Here is a 23,111-nt window from a genome sequence, read left to right as displayed (position 1 = left end):
GCAACAACAGAGAGCGCTTTCTCCCAAATTAATACCATAAAAATACTCGCTGAGCCATTGGAAAATGATGCTTGAAAAGGATGGTTGATGTCGGAGATGAGATGGGAGCAATTGGCAACTGAGGGTTGCACGCAGAAGCACAGGCCCGGGGATTCGGCTGTGGCTGCTGGTGGTGATGTCATGTGGCCCACCAACTACCAACAACCAATTACCCCCGCCCGCCCCAAGTTTCCCCTTGCCTTAACCTTAGCGCTTAGGGTCTGTTTGGTAGAATTCTGGCTCATCTAAAAATGATTCTGGCTCTGGCTTCTAGGAAGAAGCAGCTCCTCTGGAGAGTTGAAACCGTTTTTGAAAACGTTTAGCAAAACGGCTCCTTCGCACTAGACGACGTAAACCCACAGCAAGGAGTCGCGCGAAGCTCGTTTTTTAAGCTTCTCCTGCATAGGCAAAGGCTCTGTTCGCGTGCCCTTAAACTCGGCTTGATCCGCTTCTTTTTTTATTCGAAACAGTGTTTTCCTCTCATAAATTCCTCCAGATTCATCCAGATTCCTCTAAATTCCTCCGGAATTCCTCCAAACGAACGGGGCCAAAAAAAAAAAAAGACTCTGGCTCTTGACCGACTCCTCATGCGGAGCCCTTTCCAAAACAGACATTTGGCACAGCTCCTGCAGGAGCCGAAGCTGAAGCCCCTGCAGGAGCCCTGCCAAAGAGGCTTACTCCTACCCTCTCCCTGTCCATCCATTGCTACAGTCGTCCCAACCAAGTTGGCCTCATGCTGGTGGTATTCGCGCACCGGCCAGTAAGATTCGGAATTCTTTTTCTTCTTTCTTTTGCAAGTGAGTTGAATACTATGATCATTTTGAGTGGTCGACAAGGCAGATCGATGCAAATTCAGAAGGAACGACCATAGACGCGTCTGCGATCATCGGATCATCTGATCTGGAATGATTCAAGTGCCATGCTGCATGCTCATAGGCGTAGGACATTGTGGTTTAAATTCGCGCCTATCCGGGAGGAACATAGTGAATCATCATCCGCTAAGAATATGGGTGGATGAATGGACGGATCATGGAGGGAGGTCCACACTTGGTTGAGCCACTGTGACTGTGGGTCAGAACAAAGGGGGAAAAGAGGGAATAATGCTCCATACATGGGTGCAATTGTTTTGTCATTCGTGTCCTTTTTTTGGTGATTGTTGAGGGGGCTAAGAATATATTTGCGCCACGGCCACCGTGCACTGATCAGGTGGTCAAATGGGAAGGAACTTCTGCAGTCACAGAGATTCCTTGCCACTTTTTCTCTTCTTTTCTTTTCTCTTTTCTCATTTGCATTTTGATCCTCCGTGGTCACTGCTCGTTTAGAAAGTTTTGCAGCATAGGGTCCTGCCGGCCAACCTGTAAAATATTTCATCTTGTCAGTAGATCACAGGTCATTGTACACTTACAGTGAGTCAGCAATCTTATGCATGAATGAGGAGGCATTGGGTGGAAGGTTCATGTCACTAGCATGATTATTTCCTGCCAGGAAACTTTCTTTTCCAAGAATTGGACAACTTTTAACCCCAAGCCAAGATAATTATTGGATCGCTCAAAGTCCTCCCCGGTTCAAATTGTGGAAATCTTTTAGCAGCTGTCAGTTCAAAAGATATATAAATTTTCAGACATGTCTTGAGAATTCTGTAGATATCTTACTGACTGCCATATGTTGCTACTGGACTCGCTCTCTGTTGGTTACATCAAGGGCATGCGATCTGACTAGACAAGATGAGCCGGTTCCTTTTCCCCACAGGAGTGTTTTTTGTGTGTGATGAAGTCAGGGCTGTTTAGATGCAAAATTTTTTAGGTTTTGGGTACTGTAGCACTTTCGTTTGTATTTGGCAATTAGTGTCTAATTATGGACTAATTAGGTTTGAAAGTTTCGTCTCGCGATTTCTCGCCCAACTGTGCAATTTGTTTTTTTTTCGTCTACATTTAGTACTCCATGTATGTGTCGTAAGATTCGATGTGACGGGTACTGCACAAATTTTTTTGGGAACTAAACAAGCCCTCAATGTTTAGCTTTGGCATTGCTCAAATGAACAGGCTTTTCTTGTAGCAACAACAACTACTCGACTGGGTGTCCCAATTTTAAATTGCTCCCATTTAGACATATATATTACTATATTAGGGAGATCCAGTATCATGTACGTATGTGCATGTGCCTTCAATCAAGTGATATAACCTGTGTATACACAAAAACCATTGAGATCTCAGGAGGGAATAGTTTTCGCAAGGACAAACCACGGGAGAGTCCTTCAATACACAGGTGTCACGTGCATTCCTACGCGGCGCAGATGTGATGAGATCTGTCATCTGTGTACTTATGATACTGACTGCTGCATAATTTATTCTGCTCTGGGTGAAGACTAATAACTTCGGCTACACCTGGAGGAAAATGAGGTATGTATCTCACAGTCAATGGACACGTTGATTTGCAGACTTTATACATATATGTGACTATCTCATTCATCCGATCTCTCCAGTGATTTGATTTGTTACTAATATTAATAACCCAATTGGGATGCATCAACTTGAATGCTACGTTTTCACATAAAAAACAGAGCACTGCATAGTATACTACCAGATTAGTAGTTTCCTAGCGAAGAATTCTCCGACCTGCTCGTATTTTTAGCCTGTTAGCTTGCTCGTATACGATCGTATAAGCTGGAATAGTATTTTTTTCTCACACCAAACCAGCCAACAGTAAATAATCCACGATCGTTTACGACGAAACGAACAGGCTGTTTGTCACCAAGGGATCCAGATATTGCGAATCTTGAAAAATATGCGTAGAGTGACATTTGGCAGCTGAGGAAGAATTAACACCATTTTTTTTAACTGATGTGCCTTGCTTATATTACAAGATAAGTAGAGAATCATGCTGCGTCATATAAGGAAAAACAAGTGGCATAGAATTTTACCTTTGCTGCGGCACTTGTAACAATCCACTAGCAGGTCTCGCCTTTGGTTCGACCCGAGACATGAGAGGCCACAGAATTGAGAATATAATCTTTGGCTTCAGTTATTAGCATGATTGAGTAGAACAGTGGCATCCAATTTCTTTTAATTACTTTGTTCAAGAAAGTATTACACCACAAAGAAAAGGAGATGAAATGCTTAATACATGCCTTCTCCAAAGAGGAGCTGGCCAGGCCTGCAGCATCCATTGGCAATGCTAACTGTAGTGGCTACAGGAGTCATGCATGCACCGCTCATTTCTGGAAGATCCTCCTGACTTCCTGAGGAAAGAGGTTTCGTTAGAACAACACCCAGAGAATAGAGAGTTTACCCCAGAAGACCACCGCTAGCTGCTGCTGTGCTTAAACTGAGGAAGATCGCCATTGCCGCCCCCCACTCTGCTGCTCCAAAAGCCTGAAAGCTTGCTTGGATCTTGTCCTGATACTACCTGCCATCCTGACCCATGATTAAACAAGCAATGAGACCACCAACCACCACCACTATCCACCGTCCCCATGCTCGATTGCTCCCATGCTCTGCTCCGACCAGTTAGGTCATTAACAAAGAAACTAAGCAAACAAAAGCGGCCCCTCCCCCCAACCCCCACCCACAACCAAAATCCATGCCGCTCCTCCGTGGCACTGTACGGGAGTGTTTGGCTGTCATTATAAATCGGTTTATAAATTATAGTATAATTAACGCAAACGGCTTTACGAGGAGCCTATCTCCCTTGCATTCACATCCCTTCCGCCCCTTGTACCTACCTACCTACCTAACCATCCAGAGGGAGGAAGGGCATCTCATCTCACTCCTCACATGCTCCCAACTGGCCTGGCCAGTGGCCATGGCCAGCGCGCGCGCGCTCTCTCTCTACAAGACAAGCTTTTTTGAAGCCAAAAACCGGCACCGAGCTTTTCTGATTCTGAGCACCATCCGTCCAAGTGGTCATGTGGCTGCAGACATTCAGGAACCTGGCTTTGTCCATAACCACCACCAGCGCACAAAGCGCCATTCACTACTTCCAGCATCTGCATCTTCTCAGGAAGGCAGCCATGCATGACTACTGATGCGTTTTGCACTACTCTTTCTTGTCCCAGATGGCATGGATATGGCTGGACTCAGGCACATCTACTCCAGGTGATGAAAGATCATGAAACTACACACCTGGAGTATTTGAGGTTATTTTAAATGAAAGATGGGAACCTACTGCATGACCAGTTAAAAGGGGTTGGTACTTTGGTAGGTAGAGGAGCATAACTGCAAGTCCATGAGCTGAGATGCATGCCACCAACTACTCTATGCATGTCGCCAAGATGATTTGTTGAGGAGGCAAGGCGTGGCAAGATCACTTTGTCCGAGGCCGGCCAGAACCAGAAACGACAAGACAAGAGCACATAAGTCATAATAATCCATGATGCATGTTACAAAAGAGCTGCTAAAGCCTAAACATGTGTCCTGCCCTGTTCCTCCCTCAGTAATAACCCTCCCACTTATGTCACTGTCTCACTGATCACTCTGTCTTCACACTATTGGCTCTGTAGCAGGGCGCCGCCGCCGCCTGTAAAAAACTCCGAGCCCATTGCTGGGAGGAGCCGCCGCCGCCGCTGCCGCAGACGCACTCGACGCCCGGCCGGTACCCGAGGCTGTTGAGGCACAGGCACACCGCCGCCGCATTGGTGCCGCCCGCCGCCGCCCCCGCCCCCGCCACTTCGTCCTGCTTCATCAGTGGCTTGATGATGCTGGTTTCCTCCGGCGGCTGGTACGCCGCGAGGCTGATGGACAGGTTGAGGTCGATGTCGAGGTGGCGCCTTGGCGGCGGCGGCGGTGTCGGCGTCGGCGTCGGCGTGGCGGACGGCGGCTCGTCGTCGCTGCTACGGCTGCAGGAGGCCTCCGGCGAGTTGGAGATGACGCCCTGCTGCGGAACCTGGTGGTGGTGCGGATGGCCCGGGCCAACGCCGCCGCCGCCGCCGGCCGCCCGCTTCTGTGCCTCCAGCTGGTAATGCTGCTGCCCCGCGGGCGCGCTGGCGACGGCGGCGAGCGGGCGGTGGGTCTGCGGGTCCATGCCGCGGGCCAGGAGCTTCCGCTTGATGTGCGTGTTCCAGTAGTTCTTGATCTCGTTGTCCGTCCTGCCCGGCAGCCTCCCGGCGATGAGCGACCACCTGCATCCGCATACACGATCGATCAGGCACAGTTGTTTGAAATGCTCAGTTTTTTTAATCTTTGTTTATTGATTGGCATGGAAATACGCGTCCTGCAGGCAGCCACGCAACTTACTTGTTGCCGAAGAGCTCGTGGAACTTGATGATGAGCTCGTCCTCCTCCTCCGTGAAGTTGCCGCGCTTGAGGTCCGGGCGCAGGTAGTTGATCCACCGCAGCCGGCAGCTCTTCCCGCACCGCAGCAGCCCTGCACAGCACAGCACAGCCGTCCGTCCGCCGCCGTAAGTGCTCCGAGTTTCCCTTCCCTCACATATACATCTAAACAAACAAATCATCATATCTTGATCCGCGTCCTACGCACCTGCGGCTTTTGGGAGCGATCTCCAGCAGCCCTCGCCGTGGGCCTTGATGTAGGCGGTGAGGCGCTGGTCCTCCTCCTTGGTCCACGCGCCCTTGTTGGTGTGCGCCTGCTCGCAGCACGGGGACCTCCCCATGCCGCCCGCCCCGGCAGAGATCGACGCGCGACAGCCACGCACAGATTCGCTCCGCCGCCGCCGCCGCCGAGTGGGAGTCGGAGGAGCAAGGGATGTGCTGGTGCTGCCGCTGCCGGTGGTGGACTGGTGGCGGCGATGGCGTTGTGTGTGCGCGTGCTGCAGCGAGCGAGCGGCCGGCGCGAGGCTTTCGTGAACGAACAACAGAAGGCAGGGGAGGAGCCGGGGCCGGGGGTGGTGGTGGGTTTTATACGAGGGGTGAGGCCCCCATTGACCCGGATCCCCGTGAGCCTCCATGCATTTGACCGAGTAGGTGTGGTGTGAAGTGTGATGGGGATGGGGGTGGGAGGTGGGCCCCGGGCGAGTGGTTGGTTGGCTGGCTGCAAAGCAGGGAGGAGCGCTGCCTGGATCTGGTAGGTAAGTAGGTGCGCTTCACTTGAGTGCCCTTTGTCCTATTCCCTTTCTAGTTTCCCTTTATTTATTTTTATTTTTATTTTTTTGCCCATTTGATGATCGCTTTCTTTTCTCTCCTCCTCCCATGCTGCTTTTCGTTTTTTTTTTTCAGTTTGTTTTGGGGAGGGGAGCTTGCTAGCTGTCCTCCGCGACTGTGCCCACTACCCAGGCTGCTAGTAGACGCAGACTGCCTTCTCTCCTGGGCTCGTTTAGGGCGTGTTTAGTTTCGAAAATTTTTGGTTTTTGGCTACTGTAGCACTTTTGTTTGTATTTGGTAAAAATTGTTTAATTATGGACTATTTAGGCTTAAAAGATTCGTCTCACGATTTCTCGACTAACTGTGTAATTAGTTTTTTTTTCGTCTACATTTAGTACTCCATGCATGTGCCGCAAGATTCGATGTGACGGTTACTATGCAAAAATTTTTGGTTTTTGGGTGGAACTAAATGGGGCCTTAGGCCCTGTCTAGATTCCACCCAAAAATAAAAAATTTTCAAGATTCTTTGTCAAATCAAATCTTGCGGCACATGTATAGAGTATTAAATGTAGATAAAAAGAATAACTAATTGCACAGTTTGCCTGTAATTGGCGAGACGAATCTTTTAAGCCTAAATAGTCCATAATTGAATAATTTTTGCCAAATACAAACGAAAGTGCTACAGTAGCCAAAAGTTAAAAATTTTCGGAACTAAACACGGCCTAAGTTGTCAAATTTTGGATGTGCAAAGCTGGCAAAATGACTGTAGCGTTACTGTAGCATTTCGTTTGTATTTGGTAATAATTGTCCAACCGTTGACTAATTAGGCTCAAAATGTTCGTCTCGTAAAGTACAACCAAACTATGCAATTAGTTTTTAATTTCGTCTACTTTTAGTATTCCATATATGTACCGTAAATTTGATGTGACGGGGAATCTTCTTTTTGCATAGTGTTAAAATTGAGAGTTTGGGAGGAACTAAACAAGGGCTTGGTTTATTTGGGTTGGGTCATAAGTAGGGATGAAAACGGTATGGATATTTTTCGACCGTATTCGAAACCGAATCCATTTAGAGGGGTTGAGATCTGTCTGTATCCAAGTCCGGATATCAACATCTGATACCGTATCCGTATCAAAATACTCAAATCGCATATTTATGATGTCGATATCCAATCATATCTTATCCGACATAGTTGACACTATTTGTATTCAAATCCAAATCCAAATAGAAATATAAAAATAAATATAATATCAGTGATATCTGTCCGTATCCGATCCGTTTTCATCCCGGTCATAGGTGCGTTTGGCTTCCCGCAGCCGGCCAAACCAGGCTCGCCCGATGCAAGCAGCGCTAGTTTGGTTGCCTGTTTCATCGAGACCAGCCAGGCTACGGACATGCAAAACATCCCTCGCGGTCAGGCTTGGAGGAAACGTGACAATCGCCGGGGCTAGCTCGCCTGGTGGGAGCGAGCGATGGAGCAGCGTATGGCGCGTGAGATGGAGAGACGTGGATGCGGTCATATACAGCTAACCAAACGGCAGCTCCGTGTAGCCAGGCTGAAATTTACTCAGTGAACCAAATAACAACTCACCTAGTGGGAGCGAGCGACGGTCAGGCTTCAGGGAAACTTGACAATCGGGCGTTTCTGCCGGCCCTAGCTCACCTGGTGGGAGCGAGCGATGGAGCAGTCCATGTCGCGTGAGATAGAGAGACGTGGATGCGGTCAGATGGGGGGTGGGGGGGTGGGGGGGGGGGGGGGGGGGAGCTTGCTACCTGTACTCTGTGACTCTACCTAGCTAGTAGATGCGGAGCCCTGGAGCGTCTCTGAAGCCCCATGAATTTTTAGACAAAGTTCTATTATGTAGATGGAATTGAGATTTAAGATCAAACAGCAGTAAGAGGTATATTGCTGTCGCAATTTTGTTCGGGCCCTCTAATTTTTTTTTGAATCCACCGCTACCCTCGTCGACTGGACGGTCCGTGAACTGAAAAGTGCCTACCTGCTCCTAGGAAAAAGATGGCTGCTGGGTACTGTAAAACCATATGGGTCATGTTCGTTTATCTTATAATCCGTTTTTTAGTTGGAATAGTATTTTCTCTCACAACAAATCAGCCGAAACAGTGTTTCAACTTATTTTTTCAGCGAAGCGAACGGGGCCATGGCGTCCAAATTGACGACGTACATATGTAACTACTGCAGGTGTATGTATGGTATCTGTTCATTTTCTACCACATTGGTGATCGGATGTCCATAATTAGCAGATCGACGCAGAAAACACCGGTCGCTAACCACCTGTGTCTCACCAGTTTTTTTTTTTCCTTTTTGAATCGGTCTCTCCCACTAGTTACCAGTAGTAGTAGGAGCAGATGAAGTTTGGGTCAAATTTTTAAGAAGGTGATTGATCCATGATGCTAGGCAGAGAAGCCGGTGGGACGAGAGACAATCAGCCTGTTCGCTTGGTCGTATTTAGCTTATAAACCATAGCTTATTAGTCAACGAACGATATTTTTCTCTTACACCAAACCGGCCAACATTACTTTTAGTCATGGCTTATAAACCAAATAAGCCCAAACGAACAGGGCGATTAAGCTAGTAGGTGCCTAGGTGACGGCGACTGGGCTCTCTCGGCCTCTTGCCGCCATTGGCTGGCAGACGCTGAACGAACAAGAGACAGCAAGACATGGCAAGTAGAGTAGCTCGGCATCGATTGGCTCGGAGTGTACTGGCTACGTTCGTTTTCCCTGTCCGAGGGCCTGCAGCCTGTTCGTTTCGACTGGATTAGCTTATAAGCCATGACTGAAAGTACTGCTGACTGATTTAGTGTGAGAGAAAAATATTGTTCATTAACTGATAAGCTAAAGCTTATAAGCCAGATATAGGCTGCCGAACATGCTGCTGGGCTGGAAACGGACGCTGACGGCGTACGAGACGAGAGTGGCCGGGCGGGGCATGCAGCAGGGACCGGTGCTGCGGCGAGATCGCCCGGCAGGTCAGGTGACCTTGAATGCCGGCCGTGCCACGGCGTCACCTACCATGCATGCATCAGAGGTTGAAGTTAGTGCGTGTTTGCTGCGGGGTTGGATCGATTGTTTCTTTTTGGGAGCAAAAACCTAACGCTCTCACGTCAAATACGTTCACTCGTTTGAATAGCAAACAGTGCAGTCGATGTACGAAACCTTAACAAATAAAAATAAAGATTGTCCCCTCTTTCCACCAACCATAAATTTGAAATAGGTGCTGCAGATAGTTTGAAATCAACGATTTCACTTTAGGACTTGTTCGCGTGCCAAACTCCCAAATAATGCAAGCTGCTTTCGGGAGGAAATCCAGGTAGTATACTCCCTTCGTCTCAAATAAGTGTTTCTAATATCCATATCGGTCAAACTTTTAAAGTTTGACTAGATTTATGAAAAAAATATTAGCAATATTTGTATATCTGAATAAATTTATTATGAAAATAGATTCAATGATCTATCTAATAATGATACTAATATTGTACTATAAATATTAATATTTTCTTGTATATATTTGGTTAAAGATAAAAGTGTTTGACTCCTCAAAAACCAAGAACGACACTTATTTTGTGACGAAGAAAGTACCTGAATAAATCAACTACGAGAATTGTCTTGTAGCACTTGTGTGTACATATGCTTCTAAAACACTCGAATCCGTAGTAGATAGACAACCTAAAAAAAATACGATTACTTAGAACTAATATTAATAGTAATATCCCTACCAATTACCAACAACTGCCTCTTATAGTCTTATTCCATGACAAAAACTAAAGATGATACTAGCTACTAGTAGCTACTAAATCCATGAAAAGAACAGTGCTTGCAATATGTCGCGCTTGGAGTATCATCAACATCCATGAAAAGCCAATGACAAGAGACAAAGAAAAGAACAGCACACGGACAATGACAGTGTGATTGATTATCTAAAAAGAGACGAAGATTGTTGTAAAAGAGAGAGAGAGAGAGACGAAGATAACGACACTACACTCTCTGTAGCTAGTCCCTAGCAAGAAACCACCGTAGTTAAAACAAGTGACTGACTAATGACAAGCTCCGCACCAAACACGGAGAGAAAACATGGCCGGTGGCGTCTGTTGCTTCCGGCGACCCGTTCGACCGCTGGGGTTCGATTTGATCTTCCAGCAGCCTGCTGCGCGGGAAGAAGCGTCAATGAATGCGTGTGCGTCCGTACTGCTTTTTTCTTGATCACTCGCTGCGACAATGACGACGACCGGCCGTACGTACGCTCTTCGTCTCATCGTCGTCTTCTTCTTCGATCGTCAGCTCAGTTTTCAGAGCTTCTGTTTGACAAAAGCGGCCATGGACGGATCGGGGTAGCAGACGGAGACGGCGACGTGCCGTACAACCTGTCCCAATGGGATCGAATGCTTAGCATGCGTGGTCACCGTACCTTGAGGGAGGGATCGGAGGAAGCATCGTCATCCGTCCAAGCGCCGGCGACGCACCGGCGACTATAGCTCTGTTCGACCGAACTTATTACTATTGTTAAAATAAGATTAATTCTGACTTATAAACTCAAACAAGCATATCCTATAGTGTCGTTGTCGCCGTCGCCATCGCCGTCACATCAACCATCAGGACACACATGCATGCATTGTATTGTGTGGTAGAACCTGGAAGAAGCATATGTATGCATGTTTGAGTATGTTTAGTTAATTTGCTGCCGTTGCCGTCACATCTACAAATAATCTCCTTAATTGAAAGAGTATATATACAAGGAAAAGTCCATTTAGATTATAAAATGATGTACTAGTACGTACGTTTCTAAAACTTTTGTAATAAGCTTTAGCTATCAATATCTAGTTTTTCACCCTAGCTACTAGCTAGCTAGCTTGACAAAGCAAAGATCGATTTTACTAGATCTGTTACGGAAAGGTATAATCATATGCATGATATACAACACTTATTTTGTGCCCGATCCAGGGTAATATAATTAATTTTCCATTGATTTTGTTTGTCAAAGTTTCATATTGGAGATGGTATCGGTATCCTCATGCATGAACCAGGCAACCAACGTGCTTTCGTCATCAGAAGAAGAGTACATAATGGATGCAAACTACTTGTGGATGACGAATCCACTTATTATACCATTATTTTCAGCTAACATATCTCAATGCACGTGTGCTCTTGGCTTACAACACAGACTAAAATCATGGGAATAGTTGTAGAATATACACTATAAAACATGGGAATAATATACATTATATATATATATATATATATATATATATATATATATATAGGGAGAGGCTATTCAATAGCCGTCTACAAAATAAGTTATTCTGTAGCCACCTCCATTTACTATAATTTTATATACTAATTTACCATAATGTCAATACATATTTACGATACTTGGGTTACTATAACACATGGGGATATTTACCATAACATTATATTAAACCACTTAGTAAGGAGTTACTATAATCTCATAAAATAACATAGTAATTATCATAACTCAAAGTGGCTATAGAATAAGTTATTCTGTAGCCAGCTATAGGATAGTAGTTCTATATATATATATATATATATATATATATATATATATATATATATATATATATATATATATATATATATATATATATATATATATATATATATATATACGTGCTCATATATATAGTCATATGCACTCTAACATGGCCGGCCATTTCACATACACTTGAAATCAAGCAGTTTGTTGATATAATAATATATACTATATATATAGCTAGTGCCGTTTGAATGAAACGGGATATATATCTGAATGCACGTGCTGTTAGCGCAGAGATGAGGGAGGAAGAGGTAGTAGGCTAGCAGCAGCAAGTAGTACTTAGCTTGTCGTCAGTATGTACTTTTAGACATGTTTGTTTGAACTTATCAGATAATTTATCAACTAAAATAGGGACAGATCCAATAGGGAAGGAGGTTTGAGTCCCCTATCTATATAGGAGTAGTGAAACCTCATATGAGCTCCTATAAATTTTTAGACAAAGTTCTATAGTGTAGGTGAGGCTAAGACTTAAGATCCAGCAGCAGTCGGTTCAGCCCCTCTAAAACTATTCCTGAATCCGCCGCTGAGCTAGAATCTATAGTATTTTTCTCTCACAACAAAACAACTTCAGCCAGCTTATTAGCCAACTTTAATACCAGCCTAACAGACTGCTACGACGCCGTCATTGTTTTTTTAACAATACGACGTCATCGTTGTAGCCATGGTCAAGACGAAGAAATTTGGCACGTACGACGGTACGTAGTACGTAGGAGTACAGCTACAGTAGCCGGCCTTGTCGTCGCTGGCCGCAGGGAGAAGAAAAGCACGGCCTTGTCGTCGCTGGCCGCTGGGAGAAGAAAAGCACGCAGCAACTGTTGGATATAATATGGGCTTGGCTCATATAATATTTAATAATTAAGTAAAATTCTACGGTACGTAACATCAAGTGTTGTATGGTTTAATACCATATGAGATTTTGACTGAACGCTGATTCAACTTATATGGTTGAAAATTATTTATCTAAATTGAGAAGCTGAGAAAAGGGTAAAGGCGTGCCACACGCGCGCGCGCCGCCGTCGCCGCCGTGGCAGGCGGACGGGCGGATGTGACCAGTCTTTTACCACTTAAATCCACATTATCACGGGAGTTTCGCTTCTTGATGGTGGAGGCGAATTGACTGCGTATGTTACCATCTCTTCCGCTTCCCGTCTCCTGGGATTCTCCGCTGCATCTTTGGCTTCTCCGTCGCACCCATATATCTGACTCCTCCATCAGTCCAAATCAAGTCCTTCAGAGTCCTTCTGGCAACCACTCCCGAGAAAACCACAGATCAACAGCTTCCTGGCTTCTCCGTCCCGTAACTCTGCGCGCACGGAGTAGCGGGAGAGCAGGTGTAACACCCCGGTGTTATGCCAGCATTTAGGCACTGCAAATCATGCATATCATGCATCATAAAGCATCCTAATCATACATGCCTAATCATGTAAATAACAACTGAAACACTGCTTCGAAACATATGAAACATGTTCGTGAAACGTCAAGGTTGCATACACCTGTTTAAGAGTTATTTTGCCCTGATTATGTTTGCTAGGCTAGTAAAACATGTTTGGCTATCATGGTAAATCATCTAGAACTGTTTAGCAATTTTTGGAGCAAGATTTGTATTTGAATTATTGCCAAATTTTGCTTTTAAAAATAATTCTCCAAAATTAGGGTTTTGAGTTAAAATTGACTTTAATTTTAGAATTCAAAATCTATCAAGAATTTGACTTTCGTCATAAAAGCAAAGTTGTAGAGAATTACATTCTAATCAATTTTCATTTTTGGTACATTTTTAAAAGATGTCATTTTCTTGCTCAAAATGATATTTGAAAGCTGGCATTTAAAAATTTCTTGAAAATATAAATTGAAAAAGGCTTCCCTCACTTCGCGGGCCGCCGCCTCGTTTTCGGCCCACGGCCGAAGCCGGCCCGGCCTGCAGCAGCAAGCCTCCCGCGCCAGCGCCGCGCGCCTCGCCTTGGCCCAGCCCAGCCCAGCACCGCGCCTAGCCTGCCTCCGTGCTCGCCCGCTCGCTGACGCGCCGCGCCGTGTCCCGACCACGGCAGAACACGCCCACCGCGTGGCGGCCATGCGCCGTCGACGTCGCCGCGCGTCGCAGCCGGCCTGCGCCCGCTCCCACGCGCCTGCCTACTTCTGCTGAAGCCGCTGCGCTCGCCTTCGCTCTCCTGCGCTGCCTTTCTTCTCCGCCCGCGACGAGCTCGCTCACTCTCCCCCTCGCCGCGCCACCGCACCCGCCGGTCAAATTCGCCGCCTCTCCTCCACCTCGGCCAGCAATCGTGCGCCAGCAGCTCCGCCTCGCTCTCCGGCATGTGGTGCTCACGCTTGTGCCAACTATTGAGCCTAGGTAGCGCCTTCTCGCGCCTCGCCACCGTCGGCCATGGCGCTGCTGTGCTCGGCCGCCGTGGAAGGCACCCTTCCTTCTCTTCTCCACCCTGCCTAGCTACCTGCCCGCATTCGCCAGCTTCTCGCGAACCGCATGCACTTGCTCGCTTGCTCTGGCACGACCGGTAATGGCCGCCGGCCCCGTTGGCTGAGCCGTGCTGCCGCGACGTCACGGCGCCGGCGTGGCCTTCGCCTCGGCCGAGCTGGGCCGAGAGGCCATGGGCCGAAGCCCCTGCCAGGCCGCCTCCCCTTCCCTTCTCTCGGGCCGCGCAGGCCAAGTGTGGCAGTGGGCCGGCTGATTCCCGCGGGCCGGCCCAGTAGCAATAGGAGGATTCGTTTTCAATTTTTCTTTATTATTTGAAAATAGAAATGGTTTGGAAAATGTTTGGATACTCAAATTTGCTCCAAATCTATTGAAATAAATTTTGCTAGGTTCCTTATCACTAGATCTACTTGGGAAAATTATTGCATGTCATTTTTGGGATACTTTTCTGTAGAACTTTATTTAATCATGTATATTGCTGATAACTTGAAAAATGTGTTGAAAAATCTATAGCTTCAGAAAAATATGATTTCTAAGATTTTTAACCTTCTTATGTAATGTACTTCCTAGGAAAAATATGTGTCATGCTTGTGCTGTAGAAAAATTTTGAGGTGTAGTTCAAGTACCTTTAATGGCAGATTTTTGTTATTTTTGCTAGAGAGCAAACTTTGTATAAAACATGCATGTGATAATTTTTGTACAGTGATTGTATGCTATGAAGACCATAGGAAAAATGCTAACTCTGTTGTTTGACACTTTTCGCAGTACAAAGTATTTTTCATGTTTATAATCATGCCATAGCTTGTTATTTTTGTGTAGGCTAATCCACTCATTCAAATACCATAAAAATCTGATAGTAGACTATTTAGGGTAGTACTGTGCTGTAGTAATTTTCTAAGATTTTTCTAAGCAATAAAAATAGATGTTGCTATTCAAACCTATTATTAATTAAGGTTTAATCAAGTGTTGCTTTATGTGTGATTAAGAAATTAGTGAAGCTTTGGTGTATCTTTGAAGCATTTAATAAGATGTGTTGATTTAGCATAGTAGTAGTAGAAGAGAATGCAGTAGATGACATGTGCTTGTAGTATATGTTCTTGGATAATGTTGACTACCTTGCATTCAAATATACATTCATTGTATTCATCTCATTCGATGCACCGATTGCATACGCGCTTATGCACATTGCATCATACAGGATCACAAATCAAGAACCCAGTCATCATACCCAAGGAGCCCGAGGAGCAGCTCGAGGTGCAGCCACAGGAAGTGCCCGAAGCCGATGAGGAGGACGTTGAGGAACTTCCAGAGTGCCCCGATCACCGCCCGAGCTCCTTCGAGAGAGGCAAGCCTCGGAGCATTTTCTCCCGGTTTGTAATTATTAATTCAATACTTTACTTTAATTGATGCATTACGTTCAGGAGTTGTTTGCAACCATTGCTGCATTATACCTTGTTTACCTTTGTTATACTATATCCTTGTTACCCTGGTATCCGCAGTCGAGTCAATGCTTAGCTGGCTTAGACCGGTAGAAGTCGGGTGATTTCCTATCACCTACGAGCTATAGGTGGTTACCTGGATCTGCTTGGATGACTATGAAGTCATGGTATAACTAAGTGTTAAATGAAGTTGAGACCGGACGGAGACTTACAGAGTTTTGGACTGTAGTGCTTTCCATCTGTGTCGATTAAGGACCGACCGTTGTTGGGCCTCGAGTCATGTTGAACGCATGTCTTACACTTAGCTGGCCGGATAAAATACCTTCCGACCGCAAAGCTGGGAGATTATTCGGGCCGAGTAGATTGCCCGCAGCGCACTGTGCCGGAGCAGGTGTGGTAGGACACGGGGGCGAGATGATAAGACCAAAGTGCAGTCGGTCGGCCCCCGGGTACATGTGGTTCCTGGCAAACTCGAGATTCCTGGATAGTTGACTCGGTGATCAATATCTCACTTTAGCGGGTGAGTGAGGTTTGTGTAAGGAATAAATCACCAGCTGGTTAGGAATCGATTCAAATTGCCATCGCTCCTAGACAGTGAGCACTTGACTTGAGTTACTTCATCGTAGTAATATTGATGGAACACTTGGACAGTTATAATGAATATGACATTATGGAAGTTGTTTAATGATCATTGGTTATCATTATCTACTTAATCACATGTTTGCTCTAGTATAGGTGCAAATCTAGTCGACAGGTTAATAACAATTAACTTGACAATAATGCTTTAAAAAGGGTCTTGAAATGCTAAAAATGCTTCTTTTTGCAAATGAGTCGGCTACCCTACTATAAAGCCCTTCATAATCTTTGGTGTCACTTATTTTCGGTTATGTCGGGTAAGTCTAGCTGAGTACCTTCTCGTACTCAGGGTTTTATTCTCACTTGTTGTAGATGGGCAGATGTATTACGGCTACTGTATTAACTGCCTTTATCCTATGATGGGTGATGCTTAGGACCATGGGCATGGTCATTCCTTACGTCTCGTCTGATGCTTTTGTTGGAGATGATCATTCACTGGCACTGTATTTGAACTCTGTGTGAGTGTGTGTGTGTGTGGTTTGAACAAATGGCTTCCGCTACTTTTATTCGAACTTGTTTTGTAATAACTATGTTTAAACTCTGATGTATCTGAGATGCAAACTTTTATGTAATATGTGATGGTGACCACTAAACTTATTACGATCTTGGCTGGAATGGAAGTTGGTTTGAAATCCTTCGTGATTTCATGGACTATCGGATTATACAGGCTCTGGCGAATGATTTTCTTACTTAATTTCATATAATTGGTCGGTTCTGTTACAGCAGGTGCCTCCAGAACCCTCGTCCATGAGAGAACCTTACATGGGGTGCGTGGTGATTAGGTTTTTGGGGAGCGATCCGTGACTGTTCGTCCACGTACATCTTCTTCCCGGTGATTGCCTGTGGAACATCAAGGCATCTTCTTCCTGGTGATCCATTCGTGGGACTACACTGCGAACATCTTCCTACATCGACTGTAGTCCACGACTTCGAGCAACGCACTATGTCGACTAGTGCGAATGGAGCCTTCGATGCCCTCGGCATGGGACCCTTCGCTGGGTACAGTCTAATCTCTGTGATTTCTGTACTTTGTGTTTTTACTGTATTCATCAGTATGTCATCTCTACATGCTATAGTGTTCATAAGAAATATACACATGCACATATATGTCGTCACAAACTTGCTGATGTTATTTTTCTGGATTAAACTGATAATGAAATTGCCTAAATTCCTAACAATCCAAAAACCTAATGTTAGGCAATTTTCTATTAGTGGTTTTGCTACTGCTTTGAAGCCAAATAATTTTGATGGCAAGAATTTCAGGATATGACGTGCCAAGATGGTATTGTGGTTGACTGCGATGAACTGCTATCACGCCACACAGGGGAAGCCTAAACAATTTACTCCTGAGGAGGAGCGAAAGTTCTTGGCTGCCGATAACCTGTTTTGAGGCGCCGTGATTAGTGCACTTCATCCAAACACTAGTAGAGAAACGACTTTTGATCCAGTTTGAAATTTGGCTTTAGTCCCGGTATATTTCGCGCCCGGGACTAGAGAGACCTTTAGTCCCGGTTTGTAGGTCCAACCGGGACTAAAGGTCATGCCCAACGGCTACTGCGGCAGACTTTTGCTGCAGGGGACCTTTAGTCCCGGTTGGAGCTACCAACCGGGACTAAATGTTAACTTTTACTCTCGGTTGGTCTGCTGGGCCGGGACTAAAGCTTGTGTGCTTGGAGTGACGTACAAGTAGCAATAAGAAACGAAGAGTGACGTACTTGTGTGCTTGGCCGGGAGTACTTGTGTGCTTGCCCGGGAGTAAAGCTTCAGAGAGTACTTGTGTGCTTGCCCGGGAGTAAAGCTTCAGAGAGTACTTGTGTGCTTGGCCGTGACGTACTTGTGTACTTGTGTACTTGTGTGGATTTGAATGATTAAAAAGGCACCTTTAGTCCCCAACCGGGACTAAAGCTTGTGTAACCGGCAGTCTTTTGAGCTGACACCGATGCAACTGAACACGACCAAATCAATTAGTCTCGGCTGGTATTACGAGCCGGGACTAAAGGTATACATTTAGTCCCGGCTGGTATTATCAGCCGGGACTAAAGGTCTTTTAGTCCCGGGCGCTTACAGGAGCTTCGATGGGCCGGCCCAGTACGCAATATGCTGGAATTGCTGGCCAGTCCCACCTATTAGCACCACCTCGCTTGCTCAGAAGAGTGAACGCTAACTTAAAAGCTCAGCTCTCGAACCATGCAGCACGAACTTGAACAGGATTGTACCGCTGATCCTTGACTAAATGTCCTTCGTACTATCGTTTATACAAAATGTTGAACATTATAAACGTACGTATATTCTAGCAGCGTAGAATGCGTATTCAAAAACCAAAATGAATCATCAATTAAAAATAGGAAAAAAGGAAAATAGAAATAGAAACAAAAAAAACCTAGTAGCAGCGTGAAAATAGAAAAAAGGAAAATAGAAATAGAAACAAAAAAAAGGAAAAAAAACTTTAGTCCCGGTTGGTATTATCAACCGGGACTAAAGGGCCGGTCTACGTGGTCAGGCCGGGAGGCCTCTTTAGCCCCGGTTGGTATTACCAACCGGGACTAAAGGTGGACTTTAGTCCCGGGCGCGAAACCGGGACTAAAGGAGAGGCCCTTTAGTCCCGGATTCGTGCTCCCGGTTCCAAAACCGGGACTGAAGGGGGTTGCGAACCGGGAGTATAGCTAGGTTCTGCAGTGGTGAAAGTATGAGAAAAACTACATATCTTGCACATCAGGCAAAGAGTTATGGGATGCTCTTAAGGCAAAGTTTAGGGTTTCTGATGCTGGCATTGAGCTGTACCTTATGGAGCAGCTGTATGACTACAAAATGGTTGAAACCATTCTATGGTCGAACAGGCTCATAAGATACAGGCGCTAGCGAAGGAACTAGAACATTTCCCATGTCTGTTGCCTGACAAGTTTGTGGCCGGCGGTATAATCGCTAAGCTGTCACCTTCTTGGAGGGATTTTGCTACTTCTCTAAAATACAAGAGACAAGAGTTTAGCGTGGCTGAGCTTATTGGATCTCTTGATGTTGAGGAGAGGGTGAGAGCAAAAGACAACCGTGGAAAAGGAGTTGAGTCTTCCGCTGCCAATATAGTGCAGAAGAAAAACTCATTTGCATCTCGTAATAAAAAGAAGAAGAACATGCAAGAGAACAACAATGCAAAGCCTAAGCAAACTGTACAGTTTAAGAAGAAAAACAACAAAAAAGGTGGAGGTTGCTTTATTTGCGGGAGTGATGAGCATTGAGCAAGTACGTGCCTAGACCGCAAATATAAGCAAGAAAAGAAATCAGCAAACATGGTAATTAGCGAGACTGGAGGAGGAACATCTGGGTATGGTAATTCTTTACCTTTTGTTCTTTCAGTTTGTCTTTCGCCTGAGTGGTGGATGGACAGCGGTGCTAATATTCATGTGTGTGCTGATGTTTCTTTGTTTATTTCCTATCAGGCCGGCAGGAGTGGAGCCTTGCTGATGGAAAACGGTTTGCATGCGCGTGTTCTTGGTGCTGGTACGGTCGTTCTGAAGTTTACTTCAGGAAAGACAGTGCTATTAAAGAACGTGCAGCATGTCCCCTCCATCAAAAGAACCTTGTTAGCGCTTCTCAGATGTGTCGCGATGGCTTTAAAATTGTGCTTGAGTCCAATAAGTGTGTTGTATTGAGACATGGAACATTTGTTGGAAAAGGTTATGATTGCGGAGGCTTGTTCCGCTTATCTTTGCTTGATGATGTGTATAATAAAGTGGTGAACAATGTTAATGTTTCGAATGAGTCGAATATATGGCATTCACGACTTTATCACATTAATTTTGACTATCTCACGTGGCTTGCAAATCTGAATTTAATCCTGAAATTTAACTTAGTCAAAGATTCTAAGTACCAGGTGTGTGTGCAATCGAAGCAACCGTGCAAGCCTCACAAGGCTGCTGAGGCGAGAAACTTGGCACCATTAGAACTCGTTTATTCTGATTTATGCGAAATGAATAGCAAATTGACTAAAGGCGGTAGATGATACTTCATGACATTTATAGACGATTGCACTAGATTTTGCTACGTGTATTTGCTGAAAACAAAAGATGAAGCGTTGCATTATTTTAAGTTCTATAAAGCTGAGGTAGAAAATCAACGTGAGAAGAAAATCAAGCGTTTGCGGTCCGATCATGGGAGAGAATATTTCTCAAATCAATTTTTTGAATTTTGCGCGGTGCATGGAATTATTCATGAGAGGACGCTACCATACTCACCACAGTCCAATAGGATTGCAGAGAGAAAGAACCACACTCTAACTGATTTGGTTAATGCCATGTTGGAGACTGTGGGACTATCTAAGGAATGGTGGGGTGAGGCTATATTGACAGCGTGTCATGTCCTGAATAGAGTGCCCACAAAGAACAAAGAAATCACACCATTCGAGGAATGAGAGAAGAAGAGATTAAATCTCTCTTACCTGCGAACTTGGGGTTGTTTAGCAAAGGTGAATGTGTCAATAAATAAAAAGCAAAAGCTTGGACCAAAGACTATTGATGGTGTCTTTCTTGGTTATGCTATTCACAGCGTGGGTTATAGATTTTTAATCATAAACTCTAGTGTTCCTGAGATGGCTGTTGATACAATCATGGAATCTAGAGATGCTACATTTTTTGAGAATGAGTTTCCCATAAAAAATGCACCTAGCACAACTGGTCATGAATTTATAATTTCCCATAAGCATAAAAATTTTATTCCGATAGAACAAATTGAGGAACCCTATGTGCAAAATCTTGAGGAGGATGACACTATAGTCACCAGGAAAAGTAAGAGACAGAGGACTGCAAAGTCTTTTGGTGATGACTATATTGTGTACCTTGTGGATGACACGACCATTGAAGAGGCATATTCCTCTCCTGATGCTGACTTATGGAAGGAAGCAGTACGGAGTGAGATGGATTCTGTTATGTCTAATGGAACTTGGGAAATAGTTGATCATCCCTATGGGTGCAAGCCTATAGGTTGCGAATGGATGTTCAAGAAAATGCTTGGGCCTGATGATACTATTGAGAGGTACAAGGCAAGGCTTGTGGCCAAGAGTTATACTCAAAAGGAAGGTGAGAATTTCTTTGATACTTATTCACCGGTTGCCCGATTGACCACAATTCGAGTTTTGCTTTCCTTGGGAGTCTCTTATGGTCTTATCGTTCATCAAATGGACGTTAAGACAACTTTCCTAAATGGAGAGTTGAAGGAGGAGATCTATATAGATCAGCCTGATGGGTTTGTAGCAAATGGTCAAGAAGGCAAGGTGTGTAAATTATTAAAGTCATTATACAGCCTAAAACAAGCTCCTAAGCAATTGCATGAGAAGTTCGACAGAACTTTAACATCTGCTGGCTTTGTTGTGAATGAAGCTGACAAATGTATATACTATCGGTATGGTGGGGGTGAAGGAGTCATTTTGTGCTTATATGTTGATGACATACTGATCTTTGGATCTAGCCTCAAAGTGATCGAGGAGGTGAAGGAATTTCTATCTAAAAATTTTGAGATGAAAGATTTGGGAGAGGCTGATGTTATTCTTAATATCAAGCTTCAAAGAGAAGGTGATGGTGGGGTAACTCTGTTACAAACCCACTATGTGGAAAAAAGGTGCTGCGTCGCTTTGGGTTCAGTGACTGTGCACCTGCTCCTACACCTTATGACCCCTAGCGTGCTATTGAGGAAAAATCAGAGAATAGCAAGGGATTAGTTGAGATAATCCTAGATCATTGGTTCGCTCATGTATCTTGCTAGTGCAACAAGGCCTGACATCTCATTTGTTGTGTGCAAGCTGAGCCGGTTTGTATCAAACCCAGGAGATGATCACTGGTGTGCTCTTGAGAGAGTGATGCGCTACCTAAAAGCAGGGATGAAAACGGGTCGGATACGGACGGATATCACCGATATTACATTTGTTTTTATATTTCTGTCTGGATTCGGATTCGAATATGGATAGTGTCAACTATGTTGGATAGGATACGATTGGATATCGACATCATAAATATGCGATTTGAGTATTTGGATACGGATACGGTATCGGATGTTGGATATCTAGACTCGGATATGGACAGATTTCAACCCCTCTAAACGGATTCAATTTCGAATACGGTCGGAAAATATCCGTACCATTTTCATCCCTACCTAAAAGGGACCATGAGCTATGGTATTTGTTATACTGGACATCCGAAAGTGCTGGAAGGCTATTGTGATACCAACTGGATTTCTGATGCTGATGAGCTTTATGCCACAAGTGGATATGTGTTTTCGCTTGGAGGTGGTGCTGTTTCCTAGAAGTCTTGCAAGCAGACTATCTTAACGAAGTCTACAATGGAAGCAGAACTCACAGCTTTAGACACTGCTGGATCCAAGGCTGAGTGGCTTCGTGATCTCCTTATGAATTTACCAGTTATTGGGAAACCCATACCGGCTATTTCTATGAACTGCGATAACTAGATTGTGATTACAAAGGTTAACAGTTCTAAGGATAACATGAAGTCCACAAGGCATGTTCAGAGACGACTAAAATCTATCAGAAAATTGAGAAACTCTAGAGTAATAGCGTTGGACTATGTTCACATGTCTAACAATCTGGCAGATCAGTTCACTAAGGGTCTGTCACGCAACGTGATAGAAAGTGCTTCGAGAGAGATGGTTTTGAGACCCACTTGAAACTTACTATAGTGGTAACCTGTTCTATGAGATCGGAGATCCCATGAAGTAGGATGGTGAAACAAGCTAGTAGTAAATTATGAGGAAAGATCCTTAGTAAGACTCATTTCTGATGCATATCTTTCCTTTCTGTAAGGCAGGCTGGCTTTTGCCTTCATGTGTTCCAAGTGGCTTAGTAAAGCAAAGATGTTGTCCTACAGAACATCTTTTGAGGAATACACCTATATGAGTCAGACTGCTAGTCACAGTCTATGAGATTTGGGTGATCTCTAAATACTCATGAAAGACACTGAAGTATGACT

The 23,111-nt window shown here is 44.8% G+C and overlaps 1 protein-coding gene across 1 annotated transcript; it reads right to left on the bottom strand.

Annotated features, from left to right (window-relative positions):
- Positions 1 to 4,371: 4,371 nt before the first annotated feature.
- On the bottom strand, positions 4,372 to 5,875 carry LOC136483594 (myb-related protein Zm38-like). The gene is made up of 3 exons (XM_066480712.1): positions 5,515 to 5,875; positions 5,271 to 5,400; positions 4,372 to 5,155 (listed from the first exon to the last, which is right to left on the bottom strand). The coding sequence occupies exons 1-3, from the start codon at positions 5,645 to 5,647 to the stop codon at positions 4,507 to 4,509; spliced, it is 912 nt and encodes a 303-aa protein (XP_066336809.1). The 5' UTR covers positions 5,648 to 5,875; the 3' UTR covers positions 4,372 to 4,506.
- Between the last annotated feature and the right edge of the window lie 17,236 nt (positions 5,876 to 23,111).

Source organism: Miscanthus floridulus, chromosome 9 (assembly GCF_019320115.1).
Source record: "Miscanthus floridulus cultivar M001 chromosome 9, ASM1932011v1, whole genome shotgun sequence".
NCBI classification, from domain to species: domain Eukaryota; kingdom Viridiplantae; phylum Streptophyta; class Magnoliopsida; order Poales; family Poaceae; genus Miscanthus; species Miscanthus floridulus.
This window is presented reverse-complemented; position numbering and strand designations above follow the sequence as displayed.